The 15,987-nt window shown below is 36.6% G+C and overlaps 1 protein-coding gene across 2 annotated transcripts; it reads left to right on the top strand.

The window, feature by feature from the left end:
• Positions 1-1,370: 1,370 nt before the first annotated feature.
• Positions 1,371-15,987, top strand: LOC114271694 (uncharacterized). Of its 2 annotated transcripts, none has more exons than XM_028213301.2 (10): positions 1,371-1,776; positions 1,896-2,034; positions 2,434-2,964; positions 3,170-4,543; positions 4,631-4,967; positions 5,128-5,389; positions 5,498-5,714; positions 8,065-8,429; positions 9,403-9,525; positions 15,669-15,987. In XM_028213301.2, exons 2-9 carry the CDS (start codon positions 1,927-1,929, stop codon positions 9,503-9,505), a joined length of 3,297 nt encoding a protein of 1,098 aa, XP_028069102.2. In that variant the 5' UTR covers positions 1,371-1,776; positions 1,896-1,926; the 3' UTR covers positions 9,506-9,525; positions 15,669-15,987. The 2 variants fall into 2 exon arrangements, with proteins under 2 accessions (XP_028069102.2, XP_028069105.2); XM_028213304.2 differs by having other exon boundaries at positions 1,647-1,776; positions 1,900-2,034.

Genomic DNA, 15,987 nt, shown 5'->3' with positions numbered 1-15,987 from the left:
AACTTACATTCTTTCCAAGACCATTAAACATTAGTATCCACACCTCAATTTATTTCCATTCGTTCATTTCAATTCAATTCATGAGTATAGTTCCTTGTTATCTAAACAACCCGACGAGACTACAATTCATTGTTTCACAATTCAACAACATCTATTATTCAAACACTTCAGCTTTGTCATTTTACGGAATTTTCGTCCGAGGGAATCGGCACCCATATATATATATACAAGATTTCGGGACTTTCACCCTAGACACTCTGGCCAACTTAATTTTAAATAGAGTTCATCCCCTATCTTCTCCCAAATAATAGAGTATATCCCATATCTCATTCCAAACAAAGATACATATACAATGTATTTAAAGGTATTGTCATATACAATGACTATCCATAACACATATTTAATGTTTAATCAAACCGTCATATTCAATGACTTAATTCAAATGATTAGTTTCAATTCACCTAATCTTTATACAGTTTCTACAATAATCATAGCTATCCACGCCCAAATTGAACTAACCCTAGTGTGCCTCTTCCACCACTATTTTCACCTCGAAATTGTCTTATTCCACATTGAATCCATAACGCTGATGCCAAATCCACGATGATGAGCCACTCCGGAATCCATCCTAGAACAACTCTCTATTTTGTGAATAAAACAAAATAAACAAATCCTTTAATATAATCCAACCAATTTATGATATAAACTCTCACAGATATCAAAGGAAACAAGTAAAGAAACTTCAGATGAAAACTCTAATACCCAAGAAGAAGATCTGGACGCCGTATCCTAGAAACTGAATTAATCACAAATTTATAAAAAAAAGAATCGTGATCTCCGCTTGAGCGCAGAAATGACCGCTTAAGCGGTCTAATTAAAACGCGTGTTTCAAAATAAGGATCTACGCTCGAGCGTAGGAAAGGCTGCTTGAGCGTAAAAATACAATTCCCAGTACTTTTACAGGCGATTGAAACTTCTGAAAGGATTGCATCTTTGCTCAAGCACACAATCGACTAGTTGAGCAGTTAAATAATTTCGACTGCAATTTTGCTTTTTGCTTCTGGGGCGTTGCCCCTTGATCCCGCCTGGGCACTGCTCCGGACCCGTTATGGGGTGCTACCCTTTCGACTCCCGCGAGCTGATCGGATAGCTCGATCCCCGATATAGTCAGCAAAGTGATAAACATAAAAGAATTAACATCACAAATTCCTTTACAAATGTATAATTCGAATTGAATTCACATTTAAAAACTTACAATCTCACTGAATTAAAATATCAAATACAATTACAGCTCAAAGAAATTTTATTAAATGAAATTACCAATTTCAAAAATCCAATAAGAGGAGTATATCAGCATCATTTTAGAAATTACTTCCGGAATTACCGGAACTGACCTTCCCGCCTTTCTGCTCTGCCCCTCTCTTGTTCTCTCTCGATCCCGGCGTACGGCTTGCAGATTTTTTGTTTTATTTTCCCCCTGTTATGTTTTTTCATATAGAAAAATGAGTGAGATCATTCAAAAAGAAGAGCGCTGATAGTTTAAAAGGGTGCGAGTCCTACATGATATGGTGTTCTGCTGCTTTATTTTTTTATTTTTTATTATTTATTTATTTATTTATTTATTTATTTTAATTTTTACCTCATTTATGATCAATTAATACTCCCAAATTACCAACACTTTCGCAAGCCAGACCATTCGATATTTGGCAGGAATGAAAATGGATTCCAATTCCATTCTTCACTCACTGCACCAAGACTAGTACTACTAACCATCAGGTACTCTCTCTCTCTCTCTCTCTCTCTATATATATATATATATATGTATATGTATGTGTATCTATGTCATATACTGCACAACGATGAAGAAGTGAAATTGTTTTATTGATTGGCTCAAGGAAGAAAAAGCTAGTGAAATAAAATAGTTCAATGGAGGAGGAGGAGGCCGAACCTACAATCGGCAATGAAAGCTTGATAGATTTGGTCTTCTCTTGGAGTATCAAGGATGTTCTCAACAAAGATCTTTACAAGGACAAGGTTTGCTCCCCTAATCGCTCATCATCCCTCTTTCTCTCTGCTTATTTATTTGATTTTTTTTAAAAAATAAATAATAATAATAAAAACTTTAAATAGGTTGTTTTTCCTAATGATGACAAGTGCAGTAGACATAAAAATTGATGATCTCTAAGATTTTTTGATTCATGTGGAGCTGTTATGTTATGTACATTGGCAAGTGGCAATTAGCCCCAAAACCCTAAGTCCAAGGGTTAGAGAAGATAGGCCAAACGAAAAACATGCTTTAAGAAGTGGAGGTCCCAAGTAGAAATCATACTTAGGGAGGGTAGTGTTGTTAGTAGCTTGTTCCCAGTGTATTTGTTTATATCTTATCTTAAGGATATTCTAGTCCTTGACATTAATAAATGTGTGGTTTTACAGGTGGAGCAGATCCCAACAACATTCCCGTCAACGTCTAGTTACATGAAATCATTTATCTTCCCTCTCATTGAGGAAACACATGCAGACTTGTGTTCAAGCATGGCATCCGTTTCGGTTGCACGAACATGTGAAATATTGTCTGTAGAGAGTAGTAAAGATTATCAGCCTCCCAAAGACCTCTTCTATAATTTTGAAGTGGATAAGAACAATGGAGGGACATATGAACCTGAGACAGGAGATCTCATTGCCCTTACTGATGTAAGACCAAAATGCATTGATGATTTGAGGCGGCCTCCAAATTTCTATCTTGTTGCTTTAATTCAACGGGTAAAGGCGGAAAAAGATTGTTTAAAACTCCGAATCTTGGCATCAATGCCAATTGTGCTTGAACATGACATGCAAAAGAATGCTCTTTTTGCTGTTTTCCTTGTAAATATGACAACATACAGCCGTATATGGAAAGCACTAAACTCAGATCTGGATTCGAGAAACGTGAATATTATTGAGAAACTGTTACGACCTGATTCTTCTGTAAGTACTGTGATTAAGTTCTTTCATATTTAAATCCTCCTTGGAACTTCTAATCTCAATTCTATCATGTTTAGAGCACCTAGAAATCATTAGTGCTGCCGTAGAACATGCATTTTTTTTTTGTTGTTGTTGTTGTTGTTTGGTCTTATTATTTAATATTATTAGCATGCATTTTTTTTTCTCTGTGTTTTATTTAAATCTTCAGGCTGGGGACGATTGTAGTCTTTGCTCAATGAAAGAAAAGTACAGCTTTGGGGGGTCAAATTTGCATGCTGTCATTCGCTCTTTTGGTCTAAACAACTCCCAAGAAGAAGCAGTTTTAAAGTGTATTGCTATGAAGGGTTGCTACCATGAGAACACAGTAAAGCTAATTTGGGGCCCTCCTGGGACAGGGAAAACAAAGACGATTGGAGTGTTGTTATTTGCACTTCTGGGGATGAAATGCAGAACACTTACTTGTGCCCCAACCAACCGTGCGGTACTAGAAGTTACAGTGCGGCTGTTGAGGTTGGTTATGGAGTCAGTTGAGTATGGCATTTATGGGCTAGGAGACATAGTTTTATTTGGAAATGTGAAGCGAATGAAAATTGATGATCACGAAGACCTTTTTAATGTTTTTCTTGATTATCGGGCAAAAATTCTGGCCAAGTGTTTTGCTCCATTGACTGGGTGGAGACATTGTTTACGATTCATGATATCTTTTCTTGAAGACCCTGAATATAAGTACCATTTGTACTTATGTGATGAAAATGAGGAAGATGAAAGTAGTGATGATGATGAGGAAGAGGGGGAGAAGGGAACTCTTATGAAAGGGATGCTGAAATGCGATGGACACAAAAAGGAACTATATGCTCAAAGCTTAAAAAATGAAAAGAATAATAGAATATGGAGGAGTGTTATTGCTCAAGCCTTGAAAGAAAATAAGGAAAAGAAGAAATGGAATGAGGAGTCTTTGCAGAAGGAGAACCATTCACATTATGGGAAAACAAATCATGGAAATTTTCTTTCAAAAAATAGGAGAAGATTGAACTTCAGGGAATTTGTAAAGAACAAATTCAAATCCATAAGAAAGCAAATGAAGGATTTTGTTATAAATTTGTGTACCCACTTGCCAACTTATTTTATTTCATTGGAAATAGTAGAAAACATGATTAGAGCTCTAAATTGTCTCGAGTACCTTGGAATTTTATTATGTAGTGTTATGGTTTCTGGTGAGGAAATCATCAATAAAACTGAAGATGGGGGAGAAGGTGTTGGTGGCATTTCTGAGATAAGTTTGTCAAAAAATAAGTGCCTTCAAATACTCAGATCTCTTCCCGAGGAATTCTTTCCCCCTGATATTTATGGTGAACATTCAATCAAAAAATTTTGTTTGGATAATGCACACGTGTTATTCTGCACTGCTTCAAGCTCTGTCAAATTACACATGAAGGGAATAACTCCAGTGGAACTGTTGATTATTGATGAAGCTGCTCAGCTTAAAGAATGCGAGTCAACAATTCCTCTACAACTTCGTGGTCTTCGCCATACCGTACTTGTAGGAGATGAGCAGCAACTGCCTGCATTGGTTAAAAGCAAGGTTTTGAACCCTATTATCTTATTATTATTTTTGTCTTTGTAAATCATGGACATTTCTTTTTCATTTTGAATGTTTTACCATAATTAGATTTCTGAGAAGGCTGAATTCGGAAGAAGTTCATTTGAGAGGCTGGTACTATTGAGGCACAGGAAGCACCTTCTCAATGTCCAGTATAGAATGCATCCATCAATAAGCTTATTTCCGAATCGGGAGTTCTACAACAAACAGATATTGGATGGTCCAAATGTCAAAGAAAAATGCTATAAGAGGAGTTTTCTTCAAGGAGATTTATATGGTTCTTACTCTTTTATAGATATAGCATTTGGAAATGAAGAAGTAAGTGATGGTCCTGATGGACATAACAGCCTGAGAAATATGGTGGAGGTAGCTGTAGTTTCTGAGATAGTTGCAAGACTATTTAAAGGTATGTTCTTGTTGTCTACACCATACAGTGACTATTTGCAAAAAAAAGAAAAGAACGAAAAACTGGAGTTTGAACTAAAAGATTGCAAGACATGTCCCCTAACTGTTCTGCTTTTTGACCATTGAATTGCAGAACTGACTATTTGTTTTTCCCATTATAGAATCCGTTGCCTTAAAACAGAGGGTTAGCATCGGTGTGATATCACCATACAATGCTCAGGTTATTGCAATTCAAGAGAAACTTGGAACAACATACAGTACAGATGCAGAGAGTGACTTCTTTGTGAGTGTTCGCTCAGTTGATGGGTTTCAAGGCGGTGAGGAGGATGTGATAATTATTTCACCTGTCAGAAATAATGGGAATGGGGCTATAGGCTTCCTCTCAAATCGTCAAAGAGTCAATGTGGCTCTCACCAGAGCAAGGTATTCTTGTGTGTGCCAAAAAATAGTGCAGTAAAACTATGCTTGAGTCTATTTAGTTGATTGTTCATGGTTTTGCAAGTAAAAGGCATTATTGCTTCCTTTTTATAGGTATTGCCTTTGGATAGTGGGCAATGGATCAACTTTAAGAAACAGTGGGTCTGTTTGGAAGAAACTGATCATTGATGCCAAGGCTAGGGGGTGTTTTCACAATGCTGATGAGGACAGGAACTTGGCTCTAGTTATTATAGCTGCTTTGGTTGATGTTGACCAACTAGATATTCGACTCTATATTGATTCTCTACTGTTCAGAGGGGCAAGGTGGAAGGTATGCTTCTTTATTCATTATCTTCCACTCTTACAGTTTCTGAATCTTTTCATGCAGCATCATTTTATACCTGTCTGATGGAATCAGAATGTCATTGGTTTCAGAGATTGCCCTTTAATTATGTTTTATAACTTTAGTAACTGAGATATTTTTCTTTTTGTTTAAGATGAGGTGCCTCTTCAGAAGCAGTCAAACTCTGTATTTGGCAGCTTAGTTATGTCCATCATTTGCCTTGTTTGGTATATAGTTGAGTGGTCCAATTTGCTTTATAATGTGACAATTTGCTTTGTCGACAGAATGCTGACCTTTGGTTGTATCTCTACAGATTGTCTCTTTTCTTTTCCTCATGGCAAGCTTTCACCTCTTGGGATGATGATTGATCACAAACTTTGTGCCTTGTGTAAATTTGGTAGACTTAATGACTGTTGGAATTAATGTAACTAATAAATGACCACTGAAGATTATCGGTCCTTGTGAGCTTATGGTGAACAGTTGGCAGTGTGAGTTACTTAGACAAAAAAAGTCTAGCACGTATTTAGGGGTGAAAAACAGATGGGTTTGGGCAGGTCATTTCATATAGGGTTTGTGTTTTTAATTACCCATATTTTACCCTTTAGTTGCATGATTATTACTCATACCCAACCTAACTCAACCCTTTTATTTTAAGTCAAACCCAACTCACCCATTAACGCAGTTATATATTCGCATATAAAATTAATGTTTTATGTTTAAAATTAATACCACTGCCACCGCACCAACCACCACCACCACCACCACCACCAACTGTTAATTAATGTTTTGCATCCATTTTGTATTTGAAAGACTAAATTAAGATGCAATGCAACTATTAATTCATGATATATCTATTGTTGTAGAGGTTGTCTAGTGATCTGGTCATATCTTGATGCATACTATAGTAAATTGAAATTATTGTATTTGAAAGACTAAATTAAGATGCAATGCAACTATTAATTCATGATATATCTATTGTTGTAGAGGTTGTCTAGTGATCTGGTCATATCTTGATGCATACTATTATAAATTGAAATTACAAATAACAAGAGAAAGGGAATATGGCACTTCTAACTAGTAAACATAGGTATGGTAGCATTTCTTTATTTGTAGTGATGAAAATGTCGACATAGGAAAAAAGATAGGAAAAAGGGTGTAACTGTTTTTTTTAATTTATTTAATTGAATCCAGAGTTTCAAACGATTTAATGCAGCTACAGCTACGTGAAAGCAATTTAAACTCCTAACAATGCATTGTATAGTATGGTAGTGCTTGATGTATAGGTGTTTGGGAATTGGCTTTTTTAGTGGCTTTTATGCTTTTACGAAAAGACATGCAGGAAAATAGAGGGAAAATTTGACAACTTGTAGTGGCGTTTTGGCTATTTTAGCCCCTCCCCAAATCTAAATAGTAATTAGTTTGAAAAAAATTACTACTGTTTATTTTAACAATGGAATAGGCATTTGGCTATTTAGTAAACAAATTCAAATATTTTACAAAATAAAGAATATTTATCATATGTTGGAACGAAATAAAATCTAAAACATGAATTTAGAGTTCATACTATAGAATTGTGTCCAAATACTTGCAATTTACTTGGTATTCTTGTTTTACCAAGTTATTATTTTATTTAGGCAATGTTTGGGATTTGGCTTTTTTAGTGACTTTTTACGAAAAGACATGCAAAGAAGTGGAGAAAATGATTTGACAATCTGTAGTGACTTTTTGGCTGAAACCTTTACTTCCCAAATAAGGCCTTAATCTCTATAATCTTTTTGTTAGTCATGCATGAGAACTGTTGTGAATGGTACAATGAGAAGTAAAGTTACGATACTGAGGAGAACAAAACAAGCAATACATTGGTGGTGGTGTGGTACTGGTGGGGGTGGGGGTGGTGGTGGAGGTGACAGCGGCGGCGGTGGTAGAGAGGTCGTGTACAGGTTCTGGTTGTGTGGGTGGGCTAGCTCAACAAAGAAAAACCTATGTCGGGTTGGGTTATTTACTGGGTAATTGTAGGGTAACTTAATATTGACCCATTTAGGATTCATTTTAAATAGGCATAAATGGGTCTCTTGACTCATTTTAACTCAATTTTTAAATGGGTTGGGTTTTTACTGATTTATACCCAGGTGGTTTGGGCAGGTTAATGAGTTTTTGTAAACATACATGTATTAACATATTACATTTTGAGATGTGATGATAGGCACAAGCTTTCTAGTCTTTTCTGCTTCTTGTTCTTATGTTTATTCCCTTCTATCTAAAGTGGTTGTAATTTGTAAATGTCATTATTGGTTCTCAAATATTAACCAAATGATGCTTAACTGAATTTTGATTACAGGTTTGCTTTGATGATAGTTTTTGGAAATCGATGGAAAAAATTAATAACATTGAGATCCGCAAGGAAGTTCTTTGTCTGTTGATGAAGCTTTCGAGTGGTTGGCATCAGCCCCACAAGGAAGGAAGCCCTATTTCTCTGGATGGGATATCTACTCAGCTATTGGAGTATTATAGGGTCAATGAGCTGCTCAACCTCGTTTGGACAATTGATATCCTTAAAGAAAATTCTAACTGTATCCAAGTTTTAAAGGTTTGGGATATATTGGCATTATCTGATATACCAAAGCTAGCAAAGAATCTTGACAACTATTTTGAGAGTTATACAGTGGATGTCATGAACCTATGCAAATTTAAACTTGTGGAGGGGTACGCATCGTATCTATACTAGTTCTTTCTGCGGATTTTATTTGTTTTAATTCTGTATTTAAGCTAGGATCTGTTATTAAAACTATCAAGTGGTGGGTCATGTTCAGGTTGTGTTTTGGGAAACTTTTTTGTCTCTTTGAATCTTTAATGCTGTCCTGATAGTACCCCATTTATTTTCTTTATTTTGTGATAAATAATTGACAGGGATACTAGTTATTTCCTTATTATTGTGCTGCTCCTCCAAAAGGTGTCCTCATTTTTTCCCCCAATTTTATATTTACATATTATAGTAGCTTAGTCAAACATACAAATAAACTAATCTACTAGGGTGCTAATTGAATTACCATTTACAAAGTGTTTTCTCACTTTTGGAAGCAATGAAGTCGTAACTGAATAAATATTCTCAAGTAGTTAGTTGGTTGCTTTGATGAGGAAAACAAAGAACGGGTATAAAAACTCATTAAAAAGAAGAATTCCATTTCTGTGAAACAGATTCTTCTTTTCCTTTATATGTTTGTGTTTGGACATATAGATCAACGAGATTGTATTAGTTTTATATATTGAAGCCAAACCGCTGGCTCTGCATTTGTCCACTATGCATCTTTGCGGTGTTAGCCATGTATGATGTTAAAAATTTTATATTAAGATTTGGCTCATAGTCATCATCATCACTAACAGGCACTTTCCATCATCACATTATGCTGCCCCACAACCACACTGCCATTGTTTCTGTATCCACCAGTGTTGCTGCCACCGTCATTGCATTATTTGCATTCATTGTATGTGCCTGGATGCTAGTTCAAACATAAGTTCAATAAAAAGAATTCTGTACATGCATAGACATGGATGGTGTAGGAAAATAAAAAGCAAAAAACAAAAATGCTGTTTTGAGAGGAGAAAACAAACGTCTTTGTATTGATTTATTGCTTGAAGAAATTAGAGGCTAACTGGTTCTCCTTATCATTTGTTACAGGAATTTCACAGTTCCGATGACCTGGACAGTGGTCCCAGAAACAGATCCTTTGGAGTTTTTGTCAAGTCAATTTTCTGGACTCAGTTTGAAGGATAGATTTTAAGTATCAGCTACCAGCTCAATGTGAGAAGTTTGTATATATTTGAAGCCTCATATGATACTGTGGCTATTTTTTCCCATTTGTTTTTTTCTAGATATGAATTTATGTTAGGAAAAATAACAAATGAGTCATTTTTTCATGAAATTTTATTGAGTTATATTAACTTAGAAAATATGAAGAAGAAGAACTCCGAAAAATATGAGGAAGAAGGAATATATTTCTGTTATATTCAAAACTTCTTATCTTACAAGACCAAATGACACTCCTTATATAGGAGATATTACAAACATCATCATAACCCATTATATGCCACTTACATATTATATATTACCACTATCTACCACTATCATATTATATACATGCCACTATCTACCACCAACACCACTATCATATTCTATACATGCCACTATCTACAACCAACACCACTATCATATTCTATACACACCACTATCTACCACCAACACCACTATCATATTCTATACATGCCACTATCTACCACCAACACCACTATCATATTATATGCATGAACACAATTTCCAGCACTCCCCCTCAAGCTGGTTTGAAGATATCTTCCATAGCCAGCTTGCTAGTCAGCTTATCAAATTGCTTCTTGTGTAGTCCCTTCGTTAGCACATCAGCTAATTGTTCATCTGTTGGAAGGTAGGTCATACAGATTATGCCAGCATTGATTTTCTCCTTGATGAAATGTTTATCCACTTCTATATGTTTTGTGCGATCATGTAGAACTGGATTATGAGCTATAGATATAGCTGCTTTGTTGTCACAATAGACCTTCATAGGTGTCGGGTGAGAAAGCTTTAATTCTTCAAGAATTCTTTTAATCCACATTACTTCACAGATTCCATGGGCAACAGCTCTGAACTCTGCTTCTGCACTACTTCTAGTTACCACATTCTGTTTTTTACTCCGCCATGTAACTAGGTTCCCACCTACAAAGGAGCAGTATCCGGATGTTGATCTCCTGTCTGTAACACTTCCTGCCCAGTCTGCATCTGTGTATACTTCAACTTGAAGATGTCCATGTTTCTTGAATAGTAAGCCTCTCCCTGGAGTTCCTTTCAAATATCTTAAGATCTTATAAACGGCCTCAAAGTGCTCTGCCCCTGGTGAGTGCATGAACTGACTTACCATGCTGACTGCAAAGGCAATATCAGGCCGCGTATGAGACAAGTAAATCAATTTCCCTACAAGTCGCTGATATTGTTCTCTCTCTTTGACTTCTTCAGCCTTAGCAGCTTGTAACTTCAAGTTAGGCTCGATCGGAGTCTCCGCCATCTTACAACCAAGCATACCTGTTTCTCTAAGGAGATCAAGAACATATTTTCTCTGATTAACGAATATACCTTCCTTGGATCTTGCAAATTCCATTCCGAGGAAATACTTGAGGGCTCCCAGATCCTTAATGTGAAATTCTTTTGCGAGTTTCTCTTTGAGAGCTGCTAACTCTGCTTCATCATTACCAGTTAAAATGATGTCATCAACATAAACAATCAAAATTGCAATTTTACTGTTTTTTGAATGTTTATAAAATATTGTGTGATCTGCTTGACTCTGCGAGAAGCCACAACTGATAACTGCCTTCCCAAAGCGTTCAAACCACGCTCTTGGTGATTGTTTGAGTCCGTATAATGACTTGTTCAATCTGCATACTCTGTCACTTCCAAGTCTCTGCTCAAATCCCGGCGGTAGGCTCATGAACACCTCCTCTTCAAGATCACCATTGAGAAATGCATTTTTAATGTCAAGTTGATGTAGAGGCCAATCTGAATTTACTGCAAGAGATAACAGTACTCTGATGGAATTTATTTTAGCAACAGGAGCAAACGTCTCCTGATAGTCGATCCCATAAGTTTGAGTGAAGCCTTTAGCTACCAGTCTCGCCTTGTATCTCTCAACGCTTCCATCTGCGTTACATTTTATCGTAAACACCCATTTACACCCAACTGTTTTCTTGTCTTTGGGTAGATCAACTATCTCCCAAGTACCACTTCTCCTTAAAGCATTCATCTCCTCCATGACTGCTAATTTCCAATTCGGATCATCCAATGCTTCCTGTATATTCCTTGGAACAAACAAGTGTGAAATCCTAGATGTGAAAGCTCTATGGTTTTTAGACAGTCTTTGATAGGAGAGGTAATTTGCAATAGGATGTTTAATGCAATTTCGGACACCTTTCCTAATTGCTATAGGTACATCAAGGTCGGAAATAGAAGGAATAGGATTACCTAAAATTTCGATGCCAGAACTCGGGTGGACATTCGGGTCATTAGGATGGACATTCGGGTCATTATTCCTCAGATGAAATCGCTTCCTAGTATAAACCTGAAGCTCAGGATTTATATCATTTTGTAGTACTTCTCTCCCTAAACAAGAATCTTCTTGACTAGGCACCATAGAACTTGGTTCTCCTAAGTGATCATTATCAGACAGATGTGGTTTTTGTGTAGGATAAATGACATTGGGGAGCGGGATAGAAATATCCCAAAAACGGTCTTCTACTCCACTTGTCTCCCCCTGAAGAGAAGTGTTGGGGAAATAGGATTTTGTTTCCACAAATGACACATCCATACTTACATGAAATTTCTTGTTTTGAGGATCGAAGCACTTATACCCCTTTTTGTTTGAGGAATAACCCAAAAAAACACATTTTATAGCACGGGGGTCAAGTTTTGAACGAAATTGACTGGGAACATGAACATAGGCAGTACATCCAAAAACTTTGGCGGGTAAATCAGAAAACAACCTCGTGTCAGGAAAAAAAGTTTTGAGACAATCAAAAGGTGTTCTGTATGTTAACACCTTTGTAGGCATCCTGTTTATCAAATAAGAGGCTGTTAAAATTGTTTCACCCCATAAATATTTAGGAACATGCATGTAAAACATTATAGCACGTGCTACTTCAAGTAGATGTTTATTTTTTCGTTCTGCAATGCCATTTTGTTGAGGGGTATCCCGACATGTAGATTGATGAAAAATCCATTTTTTTTCCAAAAACTCACCCAACTGCTCATTGAAATATTCTGTTCCATTATCAGAATGTAAAATACCAATTTTGGTTTGAAATTGGTTTTCAATCATATTGTAAAAATTTGTGAATAAATTTTTCACGTCAGATTTTTTATTCATCAAATAAATCCAACATAAACGGGTATGGTCATCAATAAATGTAACAAACCATCTTTTACCAGAAATAGTAGTGATTTTAGAAGGGCCCCAAACATCACTATGAATCAAATAAAAAGGTTTTGAAGCCTGGTAAGGTTTTGGCAAATAAGTAGAGCGATGAAATTTTGCAAAAATGCAACTTTCACAATGAAAAGAAGAACAATCAATCCCTTTAAATAATTCTGGAAATAAATGTTTCAGATAAAGAAAACTAGGATGTCCTAGCCTATAGTGCCATAGCATTATTTTTTCTCGAACAGAGATTGAACTGGTACTATTAAAGCTCTGAGCTTTTTTATTACTAACAGGTACTTCATCAAAGTAGTAAAGACCTTCAAGCATCCTAGCACGCCCAATCATCATCCCCGAGTTCTGGTCCTGAAATTCACAATGGGATTCAAAAAATGTAACACGACAATTAGAATCCTTAGATAGTTTACTGACAGACAAAAGGTTACAGGCTAAGTTGGGGACGTGAAGAACAGCATTGAGATTAATTTTCTCAGTTAGTTTAATAAATCCTTTTCCTGCAATAGGTGAAAAACTACCATCGGCTATTCTGATTTTGTCATGACCAGAACAAGGGAAATAGGTACTAAATAAATGGGAAAAGCTAGTCATGTGATCGGAGGCACCGGAATCTATGATCCACGGAGAGAAGTTTAGGCAAGAGAAGGCTTTAGGATTTCTACCTGTTTGTGCCAACAAAACACTAGGAGTACCGGTTGAGGAGTTGGATTTTATCAGCTTTAAGAGTTGATCAATCTGCTCTTTGTTGAAGGGACCTGAATCGGCTTCATTAGCGGTAGGAAAGCCACGATTCTTCTCTCCTTGTTTGCTACTTTTCCAGTTGACAGGTTTGCCATGAATCTTCCAACACGTTTCGCGTGTATGGCGAGGCTTGTTGCAAAAATCACACCAGACCCGTGGCTTATCATCAAACCTGCGCTGGTAATTTGCAGCCTTGTTGGCCGCAGCATCGCTAATTAAAGCAGAAATTTCAATTGATTCACCATTACCTTTTTTCTTAAGCATGACGCTCCTTCGGCTCTCTTCCCTTCTGACTTCGGCAAATACTTCGCCAATGGATGGGAGAGGAGGTCTGCCAATAATTCTTCCTCGCACTTCATCGAACTCAATGTTGAGGCCGGCAAGAAACTTGTAAATACGGCTGTCTTCCACAGTTTTCTTGTGGTGGTTGCAGTCGTCAACCGATTTCCATTCGTATGTGTTGAAGATGTCAAGATCCTGCCACAACCTTTTCAACGAATTGAAATATTTGGTGACGGAATCATCTCCTTGACGAATCTCTCCCAACTTCAAAGTTAATTCGAAAACTTGAGATTGATTTCCTAGGTCAGAATACATCTGACTAACATTATCCCACAATTCTTGTGCAGTAGTATAGCATATGTAATTAGAGCTTATATCCTCCTCCATGGAATTGACCAACCATGTCATAACCATGGAGTTTTCAGCGTCCCAATTGTCGAACAGCGGATCATTAACAGCAGGAGCCTTCTTGTCACCAGTGATGTAACCGATCTTTCCTTGCCCACGGATATACATCTGGACAGATTGTGACCAGCGGAGAAAATTATCACCATTTAGGCGGATGGTGGTGATTTGGACAGAGTGAGAGTTGGACGTTTTCACCGGAATGGCAGCGGCAGGGGTTGAAGTGGTTCCGGACGTGACTTCCGACATGGCTATGACGGTTTTAGGGCTGCTGTGTTTTTTGTTGCTCTGATACCAACTTAGAAAATATGAAGAAGAAGAACTCCGAAAAATATGAGGAAGAAGGAATATATTTCTGTTATATTCAAAACTTCTTATCTTACAAGACCAAATGACACTCCTTATATAGGAGATATTACAAACATCATCATAACCCATTATATGCCACTTACATATTATATATTACCACTATCTACCACTATCATATTATATACATGCCACTATCTACCACCAACACCACTATCATATTCTATACATGCCACTATCTACAACCAACACCACTATCATATTCTATACACACCACTATCTACCACCAACACCACTATCATATTCTATACATGCCACTATCTACCACCAACACCACTATCATATTATATGCATGAACACAATTTCCAGCATATTAAAACATGACTCAAATGAAAATTTGATGAAAAAGTAGGACTCATTTGATTTCTCTATTTAATTTAACTAAGCGTATAGCCCTTAACAAAGTGGCATTGCAAAAAAGAATTCATGTAGCCAATCTCATTTGATTGGGGCACAATACTTCATTTGATTTGGTTTGGTTGGGGTGTGGTGGGTATTTAAAAGTCACAACAATCAAAATTGGAAAATTCAGTTCAAGGCATATTACCGAAACAGTTCTCTAGATGGGAATTCTGGACTTATCAAAATGGAAGATGCCGAGTCTTATCTTGATGATGATAACTGTAGAACTGTGAACATGGAAACAAGAAAGTTACAGAGCAAGGTGGTTTAACGACCATCATGTTGTTGTCACTGAAATTTTTCTTAGTTTGTTGCTGTACATGTATGCATGGAAATACATTGTGGTCCGGAATGTCCTAGTCCTTGGCATGAGCTGGATTAAACATTTATGTCGCGGTTCTGTGACCACTATAATGTTGCTACTTGCTATTCCAACTCTGAGAAATCAGTTCTTGAATTATTGACCCCGTTACTTGCTGGTTTGCCCCTCACTATCATTGTCTATCTTTCAATCTCTCTCTTGCCCTGTTTACGCTGAATTTGGTTGAGGGATTTGGAAATGAAACGGGAAAAGGTAGGTGAAATGTGAATAAAATATACTTACATTTTACTTAGTTTTACACATCTTTTCTCTTTCGCTTTCCAAATCTTCCAACCAAACACAACATTAGAGAGTCTTTGTTGGGTTGTTTACATATTGGTCACATCCATTGGCTTCTTATTTGAATTGAAGATCTGACACCTTTCTTTTCAGACTTTTGAATGCAGGTTTTAAGGTTGGTACTGACTCTCTTGAATGGCGGGATAGCTTTAGATTCTTGAAATCCATGATGATGTTGGATTCCATTCACGATATCTTGGCCATTCTTTCCAATTTTTGTAATTTGATTATATATCTTTTTGTCAGTTCCTTGGAATTTAAGTATATTTTGATGTACAGATAGAAATGGAAAATGTCATATATGCAGGTTCAAGGAGAACTTGCATCGGTGGATGTAACTAAAATTTAAAGCACCTTTTTACATGATATGGAAAAATGAGGCTACTCATTTTTGAGTTTGAAATGGTAAAAA

Source organism: Camellia sinensis, chromosome 4 (assembly GCF_055761805.1).
Source record: "Camellia sinensis isolate YWXY chromosome 4, ASM5576180v1, whole genome shotgun sequence".
Lineage (NCBI taxonomy): Eukaryota > Viridiplantae > Streptophyta > Magnoliopsida > Ericales > Theaceae > Camellia > Camellia sinensis.
This window is presented reverse-complemented; position numbering and strand designations above follow the sequence as displayed.